The 16,845-nt window shown below is 46.8% G+C and overlaps 3 protein-coding genes across 3 annotated transcripts; 2 read left to right on the top strand and 1 right to left on the bottom strand.

Annotated features, from left to right (window-relative positions):
- Window positions 1–500: 500 nt before the first annotated feature.
- LOC100842172 (heat shock 70 kDa protein BIP4) lies at window positions 501–2,258 on the top strand. The gene is made up of 2 exons (XM_003577023.1): window positions 501–835; window positions 1,229–2,258. Exons 1-2 carry the CDS (start codon window positions 501–503, stop codon window positions 2,256–2,258), a joined length of 1,365 nt encoding a protein of 454 aa, XP_003577071.1.
- Window positions 2,259–2,544: 286 nt separating this feature from the next.
- LOC100841878 (L-type lectin-domain containing receptor kinase IX.1) lies at window positions 2,545–5,484 on the bottom strand. Its single transcript, XM_024454945.1, has 4 exons — window positions 4,934–5,484; window positions 4,137–4,612; window positions 3,304–3,820; window positions 2,545–3,130 (listed from the first exon to the last, which is right to left on the bottom strand). The coding sequence occupies exons 1-4, from the start codon at window positions 5,452–5,454 to the stop codon at window positions 2,545–2,547; spliced, it is 2,100 nt and encodes a 699-aa protein (XP_024310713.1). The 5' UTR covers window positions 5,455–5,484.
- A 4,551-nt stretch (window positions 5,485–10,035) lies between these two features.
- On the top strand, window positions 10,036–13,406 carry LOC100832708 (BTB/POZ domain and ankyrin repeat-containing protein NH5.2). Its single transcript, XM_003578902.4, has 2 exons — window positions 10,036–10,889; window positions 12,012–13,406. Exons 1-2 carry the CDS (start codon window positions 10,371–10,373, stop codon window positions 13,002–13,004), a joined length of 1,512 nt encoding a protein of 503 aa, XP_003578950.1. The 5' UTR covers window positions 10,036–10,370; the 3' UTR covers window positions 13,005–13,406.
- Window positions 13,407–16,845: the final 3,439 nt, after the last annotated feature.

The following is a 16,845-nucleotide window of genomic DNA, read 5'->3' as shown; positions in this document are numbered from 1 at the left end:
GAAACAGTCAGGAGTCCACGGGTCCAGAATTACTTCTGCTTGGATCAAAGGATGTGTAGGAGGTGTTGCTTTTTTCAGGGCGTCATGACCGACTTGTGCAGATCACGATGGCTCTTGGTGCTAGCTTCAAGATAAATTTGACTGCGTAGACTCCAAGTACCACAGCACTTTTCAACAGCATGAGACTGAGAGTTATGAACTCAGTGTTTAGTTTCTACGAATTTTCCTTTGAATTCATGACTCTTTATGGGTGTTTTCTATACTAGTCCCAGATCTCTTTGTTGAAGATACGGAATCGGTTCGGCCAAGGGCTTCAGAGAAACGTACAAACGTCAGAGAGCTGGATAAGTCACGTCTCTAGATCCAATGCTGAACAAACCGAGTCGTACCCGAACTCCACCGGGCCCGGCCATGCACGTACGCATCTCATCTATAAAAGCGCAACGTATATAATAAAATAAAACATCTAAGCCGCCGGCCGGCCGGTTCGATCTGCGACAATGGCGACAGCTCGCGACGTCCATGTCGCCCTTCTCGTTTGCCTGCTCCTCTTCGTCTTCTCCGGCCAGCCGCAGCCGGCGAGCGCGTCGAAGAGCGGCAAAAGGTGCTACCGGTTCCGGAGCCCCCCGGTGGTCGCCTTGGACATTGGCAACACCAACTCCTGCATCGCCGGCTACGTCGCAGACGGGTCAGACGCCATGTTCCAGCTCTGCATCCCTTCCTGGGTCGCCTTCACCGCCAACGGCACGATCCTCGTCGGCGACGACGCCCAGGACTATGCTGCCGTCGACCCCGCATCCGCCGTCTCCGGCTTCAAGCGCCTCATCGGGATGAGGTACCATGTGCACATATACAAGAGCATCTCTAGCAGATTTTATATAATGCCACCTTAAAAGCCATATAAGGTACACCGAAAAACTCGAGATATATCATGTGGAAGGGCCGATTTATGATGGCACCATAAAGACTTATACGATCATGCTATTTTAATTAAGGGCCCAGATGGAACCACTTTTTCCACGGAAACCTTTAAAATTTACAGACCGGAGCTATATAAGGGAAGTGCTAGAGATCTCTAATGGGTGTAAAACATTCACAGGACAATTTAGAAAAAAAAATTGATCAACATTTTACATGTTTGAATATAAATTTAGAAAATTATGAGCGTCGAGGATATCAAATTGACGCCTAATCAATAATTGTGTATCCTTCCACGGGATATATACAGATGGAGCCACATGTATGAGGTTGTGCAGCGAATGGCGAAGGAGGCGCCGTACAAGCTGGTGGAGAAGAACCTATACCCTCACATCAAAATGAAGACCGGTTACATCGTCGGCGGCACGGCCAGGAACGAGCTGAGCACCGACGAGGTCATGGCCATGGTGATCGGCAAGCTGCGGGAGGCGGCCGAGTCGTACATGAGCTGCTCGGTCCGCCACGCCGTCTTCACCGTGCCCCGGCACTACTACGACTCGCCATGGAGGCAAACGGAGTTCGCCGGCCACATCGCCGGCGTGCGCGTGGCGCGGATGCTGGACGAGCCCATCGCGGCCGCCGTGGCGCACGGGCTCCACCGCCGGCTGCGCAACGAGGGCGTCGCGCTCGTGCTCCACGTCGGCGGCGCCACCACCGAGGCGAGCCTCATGGTCCTCGACGACGGTGTCTTCGACTTCCTCGGCGGCCGCCATGACGCGTTCCTCGGCGGCGACGACTTCGACCGCCGCGTCGTTGACTACTTCACGGCGCTCATGAAACGGAAGCACGGCAGGGACATCAGCAACGACACCCAAGCGCTGGCAAAGCTCCGAACAGCCTGCGAGCATGCCAAGAAGGCGCTGAGCACGCGGCGGCAGGCCGAGGTCGTGGTCGAATCCCTGGGCTTGGCGGAGACGCTGACGAGGGCGGAGTTCGAGGAGCTTAACGGGGACCTGTTCGGGGAAGTGGTGAAGTTGGTGCACAGGGCCATGGTTGGCGCCGACCGCGAGCTGGACGGGAGGAGCATCTGGGACGCGGTCGACGAGGTGCTGCTCGTCGGCGGGAGCGCCGTGATCCCCGAGATCCAGAGGCTCGTGAGGGACTATTTCGGGGGGAGGAAGAAGGTGGCGGTGCACGCCGGGGTGAAGCCTGACGAGGTGGTGACTCTCGGAGGTGCTCTGCTTACCCGTGCTGACGCCGGCGGGTACCCTTGCATGGGCGTCGACGGCCGGCGGCAGAGGGGGTATCATTCCGACTGGTGCGACAACCGTAGATGGTAGTGAGCTCCTAAAGCTGTGGCTTGGATGGATCAGTTTGTTGTTGTGCAGAGTTGAAATTGTTGAGGATGTGATGATGCGCTTGAACTTTTTCTTATGGTAACCTGTGAAATATGTTTCATTGAACCCAGCTGACTGTAACATCTATCTAGGCCGTCCATATGCATCGAGATTGTCGTTGCAATGTGGCAATCAACCAGGCACACAGTACAAAATCATAAGTTTGCATAATATGCATTGTGGTGACTGAAAGTCTTCTCATCCTCAAATAGCTAGCCAACGGCCTTGATCATACCGTCGGGTTTAAGTCAGGCAACGGAGCTGGAGCAGGGTTTAAGTCAGGCAACGGCGCGCCGTGCTCCAGGACATTCATGACTGCCTGCATGGTAGGCCGTTGGGCACCGGTTGGGAAGGAACAGCAGAGGCCCAGGACAAGCACACGATGCATCTGCGCCACGTCGAAGTCGCCGTTCAACCTTGGATCAGCGACCTGATTTAGCAGCAGCCCTGCATCAGCACCATTGTTTTGTGTGTTGTGCAACAGGCTCCAGATTTGCTCCTTGCTGGTGTGCCTCCTGCAGGCGATCTCCAGAAGGACGATCCCGAAGCCGTAGACGTCGGACGAAGGCCTGAACCTGACCCTCCCATTTCTCCTGCACTCTGGATCAATGTATCCCTCCGTCCCTTCCGCGGTGATCTCCAGTGTTCCGTTGCCCTCGTCGGCGACCCTTGACAGCCCGAAGTCGGCAAGCTTAGCGTTGAAATCATTGTCCAGGAGTATGTTGGATGGCTTGATGTCTCTGTGCAAGATGTATCGGCCGCACTCGTCGTGAAGGTAACGAAGAGCGCGTCCTATGTCCTTCACTATTTGGTACCTATCAAATAATAAATTTGAAGTTTGCGTGAGATGATATATTAACTTAGTATAATAAGAAAAAAAATACTCCCTCTGATCCATAATAACTACAATTGTACTAAATCAGCGACACTTGGTATGGATCCGAGGGAGTATAAATGTTTTTTCGTTTCTTAACTATCACACACGCACCTGGTCGTCCATGGTAGCACCTCGTTTTTCGTGTGCAGGTGCTCGTGGAGGTTGCCATTAGGAACTAGTTCATAGACAAGGAAGAGCTCCACGTTCTGTGTCTCTCTGCACCAACACATAAAATTGATCAAGTTCATGTTCCTGCGGCGGCACCAACCTTTCAGCCTGACCAAGTTCGTGTGGCCCGTGCGACTGATGGTGTCAAGCTCGGCTTCGAAGCCCCTGGTGGCTCGCCTGTGACAAGCATTCATCTTCTTCACGGCTAGCACCTCTTCGTTGCCATTCTTGACGAAGGTCCCTTTGTACACTGTGCCGTAGGCACCTTCTCCGAGCTTGTTCTCATTGGAGAATTTGCGCGTCGCAGTAGCCAGGTCGCGGTACCTGAATCGCTTAGGGCCGGATGAATGATCATCGCTTGTCCTGCGCCACCAAATGATACAAGAGAGAATTGACCAAACCACGAGTGCACCGACGACCACCAGAACAGTGATCAAGACAGGTCTACTTATGAAATAACCTGTTAAAGCAGGGGGAGATCAAATGTTAGGAAATGACCTTCGAGGGACGCATGCACGCGCGCATCTGACCCAGAGTGATATGTATCTTGATAAGAAAAAAATACAACATAAAATTGCATAAAAGAATATATTGTAGGTGTCTTTGATTATATATTTCTAGTTGTGTATTGAAGTTTTGAAAATACAAAAGTAGCTACAGCTGCAACTGCATAAACATATTTTTTTTAAAGGAAATCAAGTTCTCAGTGCTTAACAAAAGTTATATATAACCCTATATTTTGAAACGGATGGAGTAAAGAATTCTATATTGTTTACCTGATATAGAGATGCCATTGCGTTTCGAGGGTGGAAAAGTGGAGTTACTTTTCGGAGGGGGAAATGGAGGTGGAGGTGGAGTGGAGGAGTTGTTTTTCGAGGGCGGAAGTTGAAGTATTAGAGTGGAGTTGAAAGACCAAGATAGTATCTGATGAAGCTCGAAGCTTACACCGGTGGCGGCGGAAAACCCCACAGCTACCTCCGACGGGAGCAAGGACGTGAGGGGAGAGGGTAGCTGCGAGCTGACCTCAACAGGGTCAAGATCAGGACGGTCGTCAAACAGCAAGGAGGCCGTCAGCATCCGGGTGCTGCTGTTGAAAGTGATGGTCGCCGTCATGGTCCCGTTGAGGCTGAAGGTGGGCAAGCTCGTGGTGTTGGCCGAGGCTTTGACGGTGTTGATGTCAACGCCGATGTGGTCGACTACTCCGATGGGGTCAAATGTGTTGTTGAACGTGTCGAACTCAACGGCAACAAACCTGCTCACAAAGTTTAATATTTCGGCAAAAGTTCAGTGAAATTTCCAAAAAAAATCTGTGGGCCTCGAACTTTAGCTTTTGAGTTAAAAAAATCAGTTTGACTACAAGTTGAGCCCAACACAAAAAAAAGTTTATGTAAACTCGAACTCGGTCCATCATAAAATGAGATAAAATCCAGTATGCTGTTTTTGTTTAGACGGAGTAACTAACTTGTGCAACTTGTAATAGAAAATTTATTCTGGTACAATTTTGATAATATTTTTGGTAAATTTTCAAACACGAAGATCCGAATTAGATTTGGTCATTTTGGTAGGTACCGACCTGCTCGTGCCGTTGGGGTCTGCCCCGTCGCCGGTGTGGAGGCCGAGGTTGCCCCCGGTGGCGTCGCCACCGTCGGGTATCCTCGACGGGTAGCTGGCGAGGAAAAAAGCCATGCCATCGCCCCTGGTGCCGTCGTCTTTGTGGAGGCTGATGGCGAAGGTGAAGCGCGTGGCGAAGCTGGCCACCTCGCCCGTGGTGTTGTCGTAGAAGAGCACTGGGTGGTTGTAGGACATCCGCCCCATGCAGTTGTCGATGCCATGCCCGAAGGAGTTGCAGGTGAGGTCCACCAGGTTCCCGTGCAGGGTGGAGTTGCCCTCGAACCGGAGGTCTTCTAAGTGATAGGTGGAAATGTTGGAGAAGTCGAAGCTGAATGAGAGCGGCGGTGCAGGGTCGTCCCCCTCGCCGCCGCCGCCGCCGGCACGGTGAGGAGGAGCATCACGAGACGACGACAAGGAGATCACGAGGAAGAAGAAGCAGCCGTAAACGAAGAGGAGCCGCGTTGCTGCAGGCGATCTGGCCATCTCGTGACCTTCGATCACCGGCCGTAATGATTTCAGATCAAACTTAAGCTAGTTTAAGCTACAGTTTAATCGAATGTGCCAAAGACTTTGGATTAGATGTTTGCGAGGTCTCTAGATTTGTCTCGCCATATTTGTTGTCTTACACCCCTCTCGGTTGTTGACTGTTTCCTTCTGACAAGAATGGGCATGGAGGAGTATCACGAGGATCCCTTTTGTCGTTACCGAAATTAAACTTCATTTAGACCTTGGGACATATTTCCAATGTATCGGAATGAACAATAGTAATTAACATAATGTTTTTTTTGTTGTGTGACACGCATCTGGGTACGTAGGAACTGTTTTGTTAAGTAGGGTGAACGTCGTTTCCTAGAAACGCTTGATCAATTTCCATGCCTTATCCGAACACTTTCCTCGAGTTTCATGAACATTTTCTACATACACTTGATCACTTTTTTATGAGCTTAGGTGGATTCGTTTCTACGAACAACAGAAATTTGTTTTGATCAACAGGAACGAATCTTTGGACCTACACTCCTTTTAGTTTTAGTAACGCCGGGACAATTTGTAGACACACACACTGCGCATACGCGTACTAGAGACCAAAGTCACAGAACTTTAAATTAATGAAGATGCTACGAAAATATGCATCACAATGGATCTGATGGTTTTCATTTAGCGCCGTATAAGTTGATATATGGTTGATCAAACTTTTTAGAATTTGAAAATCAACAAAAGTTATATGTTCTCTATTTTGAAATGGAAGGAGTATGTCCTATTCGTTCCATGTATAAGAACGGTTTTGTCTGAACATCTATGCGTAAGGAATACGGGTCACAAATGATATTACTATAAACACTGAGTTACAAATTTAAAATGATTCAGTAGGCCTCGATTGGGCCTAGGATGTAGTTCAAACCTTCCTTTCTTTTTTGACAAAGAGCAGCAGGCTCTGCTTGCACTAATATATGGGCCTATTGTGTAGTTTAAGCCTACATGAGATTGATCCGGCCTAACGGAACAACAGCAACGCTGGTAGGCCCAAAATGGGACTCCCTGACTTAGCCCATATGACTGAACGGACGAGCTCTAGGCTTCCCGCTGTTCTTCTGTTCAGAAAAAGGAATGTTCGTGAGCTTCCGATAAAAGTTGGGCTGTTTGGAGAAAATCTAATACTCCTCCGGATGGCTGATTTAGTACAGTTTTGTAGTAAAGTTGTACTAAATCAGCAGCATTTAGTATCTGTTTGGAATTGCGGTGGATTATCATAAATCCGTCTTTTACTATTTTCGTACTTGACTAACCAACTTTTTATTACTTTCGTGTGTATTTTTTCACAGCAGATTATAAAATAAATTCAGCGCCGCACAGTTCAGCAATGCTAAACTGAGTCTTATTATGAATCGGAGGGAGTAGAACCTGGGCTCATTGGAACTTTGTTCAATAAAGAAAAAAAAAACAATGATTTTCAAGTTGGCAAAATATCTGGTAAAACACGGTTTCGGTGCAAACGGTGCGAACTGTATAAAGTTCATGTTTAGAAGTTTTAAAAATTCCTACTTCCTCCGTCCAACAAAAGATGTCTCAAGTTTGTTAAAATTTGGATGTATCTATACATGACTTAGTGTATAGATGCATTCAAATTTAGTCAAAGTTGAGACATTTTTTGTTGGACGGAGAAAGTACAAAAGTACAATATGTTGGAGGTGTGTGATGCTTTACAAACGTGCAAAATTTAAACTCAAAACTCAATTGCATTTGGAATAAATAAAAAAATAGAAATATGCAAATGAATAGTATCCAACAGTGAATAACCCATGTTCATGCTATCCCTGCAGCTAAATGCAATTGAGTTTGGACTTGAAAATTTACACGTATATAAAACATCACTTCTATAACACATGCAATTTTTTGTTTAATTTTTGTAACTTTTTTACTATGGTTTTCACGGAATTTCACCTAAAGATGATTTTCACCGGATACGCCGCCTTTCAAAATTTAGTACAATTTTTTTTACTCTTTTACGTACTATCTAGTTTGACCGACCAAAACTCGTTATTTTGGTACATGCATTTGGCACTAAGCTTCGAAGAAAGCGAAACATGAGCGCAGTTAGTACGAAAGCGAGGGGTTTTCTGACTAGTTAATTTCGCTGGAATACGACTATAGGTACGGTATAGAGCAAATGGACCTATCGAGCTAGGAATAGCCGAATAGTATAGGTGGGGTTAACACTCTGCTACACTAGCTGTGAGCTAAGCGTCGCGTACAGTGTACTATACTTCACTAACTTCGTGTCGAAGCTATTATTATTAGCAGCAGCTGATGCATGAAGGATTAAACGCGTACGCACGTACGTATGTACTGCTAGATCTCCACAACAGTATTCAATGCGGTATGGTCTACAAAAGCCCCCAGCTGCATATGCATCGTCCTCTTGTGTCTTGTCCCTCGATCGTAAATAGATATCGATTCGGAAAATATGCAGTACTTAAATTTTAATCTAAGTAGGCCGGTCGATCTCACTAGATTAATTAGTCATGAAAATTAACTGGAATTAAATGAATTCAGATTGTTATTACAGTGCACAGAGAGCAGCACCAGGACGTTCTGCTATACTAGTACGTATAGCAAGATCGAGTGGCCAAATTAAAAGGGCCGGGTTTAATTCCAGCCTCATTGTCTGTTTCCGTTGGCACTGTACAGTTGACACCGTGCACTGCTGCAGACTTAATTAATCATGGGCCACTCAGAGAGTCGTCTGGCAATGCAAATCAAACGTCGAATTTATTGAACTGAACCGACGCCAGCAGATTAACATGATCGAACTACACAAAGCTAGAGCTTTTTGGTCTTCGATCAGTCCTCTCCTCCTTTTTTTCTCTCTCTTTCAGACAGTCATCGATCTCATCCTCTGTACGCACGCTTCAGACTATACGGTCAAAGCATATGGCATCACTCTTCAAGCTAATTCTTTACTCCTTTGGAGTATGGACTATGTACGTGCATCTGCCCATACTCTTTTGCTCTGCCTGGACGTGTCAAGAAATATACGATTAATAATCATAGGTACAGTATATTTTATTTTGGTGTATTTTTGTACTGACGACTGTTGTGAGTTGTGACCGGACAGAGACAGCAAAGAGCGTAACGTACGGCGTCCAAAGATCCGGGCCACGGCCTGCTGCATGCAGATTGGCTGCATGCCGGTTTGCCAAGAAAGAGGAAAATGGACGGACACTGTACTGCTGTCATGCATGAAACACGTCAATTTCAGAATATGAGAATTTTGCACGTATGAACTGTACGTGCCGACATCCAAGTATATAGCTTTCGAAAAAAGATGTACTAATCCCTCCTCCCAACCAAGACGTGTACCCAACGACCCTATCAGTTGATCAGTTCAACCGTGCTGCTTAGATCGATGCAGACTTGATCATGCCTTGGGCCCGGTCGCCCGGACTTCCAACAAAAATCTCAAGCCCAAGCCTGGCCCACCCTAAAATATGTGAAGTGAGTGTGCTTCCAATTAAAAGTATGGTGTGTGGTAGCGTAGGGCAACTGTTGGATTAAGATGTGAGTGGCATCACCAAACTCTCTCCTCTCCCACGTGTTAACGTCGGATAAGATCAAACTTAATCCAACGGCCAAGCAAGTCGAATTATTCCTAACTAAAAAAGAGGCGAGTTCTCAATACCAATCCCGTTTAAAATAATAGTAGTATTGTTTGATTATTTTTGGAAAATACACTGTTATGTTTTTCAGCCTGCCCAGACCGTCAATGATTCGGGTTAGGCTAGCCATGCCTAGTTCTAACCAGATGAAAACTTATGTTTACTTCGAGAGTTTTTCTTCGAGCAATATTTGACCAAAATTCACCCTCCTCGGCCACCTTGCATTATCGAGGTTAACTATCGGATCAATCACACTACTATTAAAAAGAAAATATATAATATCTCCGTTCAGCTTTGTCAGCTAGGCCTGCACGAACTATTATCGAAATTCGGACTAAAAAGTGCATTATCAATATGATGTTAAATTCGTATTGAAATACACATTCTGATGATATAAATTTTATATAATTCCTCTGTCTAACAAAAGATATCTCAAGTTTGTCAAAAATTGGATGTATCTAGACATGACTCAGTGTATAGATGCTTTCAAATTTGGTCAAAACTGAAACATCATTTGTTGAACGGAAGGAGTATTTATATTATTGTATAGTTGTTAGTCAGACCCTTTTGACCCGACCTGACCCGACTTCATAACTAGGCCCAGCCCAAGCCCACCTCCAAAAAGATCTGCCCACGAGCAGCACCAAACCCACACCAATCAAAAACTCCACTTTTTTCACTCCCTCTCACTTTACCACACCCACGAAAACCTAACGTGCGCCACAGTCACCCATCCAGTACCACACGACACAAACCAACTTTACCCTCCCCCCTGCCGTCCCCACTGCCATCCGGGCCCTCCCCTTCCTCTGCACCCCGGCCCCCACCCATCAGCTATAGCTAGCTAGCGACGCGCACAGTAACCCCCACTGTGCACCCCGTCTCCCCTTAACACTGTAGCTCGCACAGTGTCGATCCATCCCCATCGATGGCGCTCTCTCTCTCTCTCTCTCCCGACGGGGGAAGCGGAGGGAGGGGGAACCACAAGCGCTCAGCTAGCTAGCTCTATAGCTATAGCGATAGCAGTAGTACCATCGCTGTAGAGCAAAGGGGACGGATTGATAGCTAAGCCAAGCTCCTCTCTTTCCCCCTTCTTCTTCCCCACACACACCCAACAAGCTTTGTGCTTTGCTTTGCTTGCTGCCGCTAGCTTTCTTGTTCCCCCTTCCTCCGGCTCCAAGTAGATCGATCGAGCTCTCTGTCGAAATTCGTCTTTGCGGGGGGAAAGCTAGGGTACATGAGATCATGAGCTCGGAGGACTCGCTCAAGTCGCTGTCGCTGGACTACCTGAACCTGCTCATCAACGGCCAGGCCTTCAGCGACGTGGCCTTCAGCGTCGAGGGCCGCCTCGTGCACGCGCACCGCTGCGTCCTCGCCGCACGCAGCCTCTTCTTCAGGAAGCTATTCTGCGGCCTCGACCCCGCCCACCAGCCCCCGCCCCCGCCGCCCCTCAACTGGCCCAACACAGCCTCCTCCGCCGCCGGCGCCGGTGGCGGTGGATCTCGCGGAGGAGGAGGTGCGCCGGGGGCGGCGCCGGAGCTGGTGATCCCCGTCAGCTCCATCCGGTACGAGGTGCTGGTGCTCGTGCTGCAGTTCCTCTACAGCGGCCAGGCGTCCGTGGCGGCGCCCAAGAGCGGGCCGCTCCCCGGGTGCGGCGCCAGAGGCTGCTGGCACACGCGCTGCGGCGCCGCTGTTGATCTCGCGCTTGACACCCTTGCCGCCGCGCGGAGCTTCGGCGTCGAGCAGCTCGCCTTGCTCGTCCAGGTACGCATGCTGTTCGTCGAAATTCCCCTTCCGATCTCCTCTTCTTCTACCTGGGATCTGCTCCTGCATATGCATGCTGCATGCTAATTCTCCTCTCGACTCAAGTCGGCGTTAAGGAAGATACGCTGGTACTTAGGCTTCGGCCTGCCATGATTGGATCGGGCGAGCTAGCTAGCAACTCGACCCCTTTTCACATGGCAGGAAGGGAGGAAGCAGCAAGCAAGCTAGTTTTGTCAGAGAAGAATGAAACCATCATACATCCATGGGCAGCTGGGCGTCTGCATGCTGCGCCGATCTCGATCGACGCTGCTGTGCTAGCTGATCCCCCTGACGAGATCCCTTTGCCTTCCCGATCCGTCGATTCATGCAGTACTGCATCATCATTCATCAGCAGCAGCGGCGGCAGCCAGTGCACTCACTTCACTCGTCAGTAGCCCCTCCTGATTTCTGACTGAAATTTTTCCCCATGATCGATTTCTCTCTCTATTTCTTTGTGCTGGATGCTGTGCTGCTGTACCACTGCTAGGACTGAGTCGTCGTCTCTAGTCTCTCACAGTTCCCCCCTTTGCCTTTTCCTCTCAGCTGCTGCTGCTGCTGCTTGTGTCATCACTTGTCATGGAGCTCTCGCTCCTCTTCTGACTCATCTTTACTAGGAAGGGTCTTTTCACTCCCTCGTTTGTGTCTAGCTGTCCCTTCAATTCCCTCACATCACATCCATCCACCACCTCCACCCCACCCCCACCCAACCAATGAATCACTCACTGCTGTTGTACCAGGCACACCATCATCCCTATACCTGGCTAGCTAGCTAGGGTTTCTTCTCCCTTTCTCCCCAAAATTTGTTAGTGTCGTGCACCACCATGCACGTTTGTGCAACTGCATTTTGTCTAGCTTTTTTTTTGAAAGGTCATTTTGTATAGCTTTCATGATACATGCAGTCATTAATTAATCGATTGTTTCGACTAAACCAGCTAGCCGCGCATTGCATGCTGCTAATTTTCTTTTGTAAATTAACTCAATTCAATCCAATCCAATTGGGTGCATGTGGAATTTCCTTCAAATTGGAACTCAATGGATCGATACTGATTTGAGGTATGTGACGTGGAAATTGTGGTGTTGCAGAAGCAGCTGGAGAGCATGGTGAAGGAAGCATCTGTGGACGACGTGATGAAGGTGCTCATGGCGTCTCGCAAGTTCGAGATGCAGGAGCTCTGGGCCACCTGCTCCCACCTGGTGGCCCGCTCAGGCCTCTCAGCCGACCTCCTGGCCAAGCATCTCCCCATCGACGTTGTGGCCAAGATCGAGGAGATCCGCTCCAAATCGCCCCCCATCATCTCCGGCCTCTCGTCTTCCTCCCCGACGGCCGCCGGCCCGCGCTCCCCGTTCCAGCTCACCCACAGCTACCTCCCCATGACCACCCCCAACCCGGCCGACCGCGACCACAAGATCCGCCGCATGCGGCGCGCGCTGGACGCGGCCGACATCGAGCTCGTCAAGCTCATGGTCATGGGGGAAGGGCTCGACCTCGACGACTCCCTGGCCGTCCACTACGCCGTCAGCCACTGCAACCGGGACGTTGTCAAGGCGCTGCTCGAGCTCGGCGCCGCCGACGTGAACTCGCGTGCGGGCCCGACGGGGAAGACGCCGCTGCATCTGGCCGCGGAGATGGTGTCCCCGGACATGGTGTCCGTCCTGCTCGACCACCATGCCGACCCCAATGCCAGGACTCTGGACGCCGGGGTCACCCCGCTTGATGTGCTGCGTGGGCTGACTTCGGAGTTTCTGTTCAAGGGCGCCGTGCCGGGGCTGACTCATATCGAGCCGAATAAGCTGAGGCTGTGCTTGGAGCTCGTGCAGTCGGCGGTCATGGTGACCACGAGGGATGATGGTGGAGGAGGAGGTGGGGAAGGGGGGACTAGTGATGGTGGGAACAATGGGTTCCAGAGGAGCGATGTGGCTGATGATAGCTTGGTGAGCTTGACGATGAACTCCACGCTCATGTACCAGGGCCAGGAGATGGCTGGGGATCAGGGGAGGAATAAAGCCAGCAGCGGCGGCAACAATGGCGGCCGCGGCAGCCCGTCCACGCTCTACTTCCCCAATGGCTTCCCGTGATATCGACTGGTCGTCGTCGTCGTCGTCGTCATCAACAACTCCGGCCGTCCGCCTATCTTCAGGCTCACATATCTCCATAATCCACATGCATTTTCCTCTAGATAGATCGATCCATTCCACGGTGCTGATGATTTGTGGCTAGGTTGCTACTGTATCGCTAGGAATTGAAAGGGGGTCATCGATCGGTAATTCGGTATATGAGTACCCAATTAATGCATGCATGGCCAAGGATTGATTTTCATGGTATTTGATGTGGATTTGTTGCATCTTTTTTTCCGCATGCACGATTGATTACTACTGATCCAACTGTTTGCATGCTAGCTAACCTTTGTTGGTTCGATCAAATTAACCTGCTGCCAGCAAGCACATGCATGTGGTCAATATATATGTTCATCTTGATCTCGGTCGGTCCTCCGTCTTTAATTGTCAATTGTCGCATGCATATCAGAAATATCCTACTGTGATTCATTGCTCCTGGATGGTGAAATGGAATAGTAGTACATATGGCGATGATGCAGTGTTGAACGCTATGCAGTGTTGTGGAACGCTATGCAGCCCGGCATGGGGCGTTGGGGATTCAGCAGCATGCAGTTGGCCGTGTGTTCTTACATGCGTGTCTCCTTTATGCAGCTTTTGGCCGGAGGAGACTGTAGTGTGGGCTTTGGAGGGGATAGAGATAGATAGGGGAGTGCATGACTGCATGCTGCATGGCGTTCGACAAGGCGAATCTAAGCGTGTAATCGAATGAATGGGTGGCCACAGGGATCTGCACTTGCGTTCCTACTGTTTGTGGTGCTAGCTAACTTGTACTACCTCCATTCCTAAATATAAGAAAATCATATATTTATCCTAAGTCAATCCGTTGAAAAATGTATCAACATCTATAATATTAAATAAGTATATTACGAAAATATATATCGTGATAAATTTATTAAAACTAATTTAAAGTTGTGGTTGTTGATAGATTTTTTGATAAATTTGTTCAAAGTTTGACTTACGAAAAAGTCAGGACTTCTTATATTTAGAAACGAAGTGAGTACCATTTTGTTTTTGTTTTTCATATATCGGAACCTATTTAGTTTTGAAACAATATGGATGAGCCATTTGCCCTTGCATCATGAGATTCACACGGCCATAATATTTAATGGTATAGTAAAAGCCAGATTTTTTAATGGTTACATGTTTTTAGATATATAGGCATATTTTGATTATTTAAGTTCAAGATCTAACCAAGAGTTGTTCCATATATAATATGTTGGTTACATGATACAAAATTGATGTCATCGGACTTGACTCAAAAATAGTTTATTGTGATTACAGTTTTGTAACTATTGACACAAAGTTTATAGTCAAAACTTGGACGGAGAAAATAATGTTTTTATATAGTTGTAAGCCATATATGTACATATATCCAAATTAATGGAGGCACAACTGGCATATATAGTAGAAAAGTTCTTCTGATAGCATGTACAAATATCCGAAACAAGGCACGACTAGCATATTATATATAGAATATAGAAGCCATTTTGATAGTATATATAGTTGATAGCCATGTACGTACAACGAATCGTGTCCAACATAAGGCAACAAAAGCGGTTAATTCAAACCTGAGGTTTATATATATTTTACTCTCATAATCCGTGGACTCATGAATGTGTGGTGGGAAAACATGCATGCATGCATGCGGAGTATGAATTACTAGAGCATGCATGTTTGCCTTCGAATGGTTTTTGGACGGGCAGCTGAGTTTCTGTACAATGTGAGCACATTAAGGATTTATTTTGATGTCAAAGGTCACGTGTCTGTACAGGATTTCAAGCAGTAATTAAGTTCAATGCAAGTTTATTCCATTCAGTATCCAGATTTAGAAAAAAAAAATGTTTGCCTTCATTTTTCCCAAAAGTAAAAGAATTTTATTAGGTAATTCCTCAATCCAAATTTGCGATTTATTAGAGTAGTTAAGAAGAGAATTCAGTGATCAAAAACCTTATTTTTTAGAAAGCACTTTGTAAGTTGTTTCCCAAGGTATTGTCAACCAATTTTATACTTCAAGTCTTTCCGTAAAGTACAACAACATGCATGCATGTGCTTTCGAAAGATTAATATACAAAACACGTATCAATATATAGCTAGCTTGGGACTTTTTATTTCCTAAGTTGTATGTGTTATTTCTCAACTAAACTATATGCAGCTTTTGCCAATTAATTAAGCTTGTAAATCAACAAACGGAACCATATCTCTATCCTCCAAAAAGAAAGAAAGGAGATGTTGTAGACTCCAGTGATATTCAGAGATTCTCTATTGCTCCATACTGTTTAAAGTAAACTAAAACAGGTACGGTTTCCATCAGAACAGGGAGCAGAACTGTTGTAACAGTATCTCATGAAATGTAGCCATTAAAAAAGTTTTGTTTATTTTTATTTGGAATGGAATAGTATAAAAGCACATTCCCATATATTTTGTGTGGTTGCAACTCCTCCATCTCGTGTCTGTAGACATGATTTGAACGCTACATAATTCTGTAGATGATGACAATGTATGCTGTACAGGTACTCAATACAATTATGTCATTGAACAGTGCCCCCTGTACCTGTGTCGCATGCACATGGAAACCTTTTATCTCTGCTTCGCCTATGTCCCCTCTCCCTAATAAATATTTACTTCGCAATTTATATGAAAGCTCGCATGCATGTTAATCCGTATATTTATGTATGCACGTCAAGTGACTGTCCTTGGACGTACAATACAATTAAATAGTGCTTCTATACGGATGTTTAAAGAGAGATGATAATACAACCACACATCACCATGCACTCATAATTTTTGAAAATGGAAGCTTTATTGATCTCAACATCATATCAAGCTATACAAGCACAAGAGTATAAAACCCCAACCTCTGTGTAAACAACACACACAAAATCACAAAGTATGAACACTGCATAACTATTACATAAAAAAGAGGAATAAAAATATAAACAGGTCCTACCCAAAGACCAGACTTCCACCAATGCAGAGTAAATAACTCCCTGACTGCTCGCTCCAATCCTCCCTAGACGTCACCAAAGCTAAATCGCGATCCATTGGCTTGAGAAGTGTAAACCAAGTACGGGGCCAAAGAGTACACGAACCATCACCAAGCACTCTATGGGCATGCACCCTTGTTGCTCACCCATCTTAATATTAGTGACATATCTATGGGCATACGACAAATTGCTTCTGACAAGTGTCTGTGAAGCTCTGTTGGTAGTTTTTGGATGTGCAAAAAAGAATGACACAACTTCTGACAAGAAGAAAATTGCTTCTTCTTTGCAGATTATATATTTATGCACACATTGGTTCCATTTATTGGCTTGTGATCCTTGAATGGCCAGAGGATTTGTAATTGGTGGTGGTAGCATGTGCGCAGCTAGAACGGGTAGCCTAGGAGGTGTTTATCTAGAATGGATGGAGGTCTAGGTTTGGGTCAACGCTTCTCCACCTTAGTGCTTTTTCAGCTCTATCTTTAGATTCTTTTTCCTGTTAAGTTCTTTCATATACTTCATCATTACTTGCCCTTAAAAAAAATACTTCATCATTACTTGCTAGGTTGTGTGCATCCTGGTATGCAAAGGCCGGCTCTGTGGTTCTATCAGCCTCAAAAAATTCACCGTCTATGTCCAATTGAGGAGGTGGGAGAGCCATCGATCTCTTCTATATTGACCAAAAAATGGTTGTCATGGCATGAGCACTAGTTATTTAATCATCATTGACTAATTAATCAAGTATACATGCATTCTACCAAAACAAATACACCGTTTGTATCTGGAGGGCGTAAAAGTCGAACAAGTCCAATTTTTCTTAT

This window comes from Brachypodium distachyon, chromosome 4 (assembly GCF_000005505.3).
Source record: "Brachypodium distachyon strain Bd21 chromosome 4, Brachypodium_distachyon_v3.0, whole genome shotgun sequence".
Lineage (NCBI taxonomy): Eukaryota > Viridiplantae > Streptophyta > Magnoliopsida > Poales > Poaceae > Brachypodium > Brachypodium distachyon.
Note: the sequence above shows the minus strand (reverse complement) of the source record. Positions and strands in the feature narration are given on the sequence as shown.

Bases quoted from the DNA above. Each gene is read 5' to 3' on its own strand.
- LOC100842172 (XM_003577023.1), top strand. From the start codon at position 501: ATGGCGACAGCTCGCGACGTCCATGTCGCCCTTCTCGTTTGCCTGCTC. The intron at 836-1,228 runs GTACCATGTGCA...GGATATATACAG, and splicing joins AAGCGCCTCATCGGGATGAG to ATGGAGCCACATGTATGAGG.
- LOC100841878 (XM_024454945.1), bottom strand. From the start codon at position 5,454: ATGGCCAGATCGCCTGCAGCAACGCGGCTCCTCTTCGTTTACGGCTGC. The intron at 4,613-4,933 runs GTCGGTACCTAC...CTTTGTGAGCAG, and splicing joins GACCCCAACGGCACGAGCAG to GTTTGTTGCCGTTGAGTTCG. The intron at 3,821-4,136 runs GTAAACAATATA...CTGCTTTAACAG, and splicing joins CAATGGCATCTCTATATCAG to GTTATTTCATAAGTAGACCT.
- LOC100832708 (XM_003578902.4), top strand. From the start codon at position 10,371: ATGAGCTCGGAGGACTCGCTCAAGTCGCTGTCGCTGGACTACCTGAAC. The intron at 10,890-12,011 runs GTACGCATGCTG...GTGGTGTTGCAG, and splicing joins AGCTCGCCTTGCTCGTCCAG to AAGCAGCTGGAGAGCATGGT.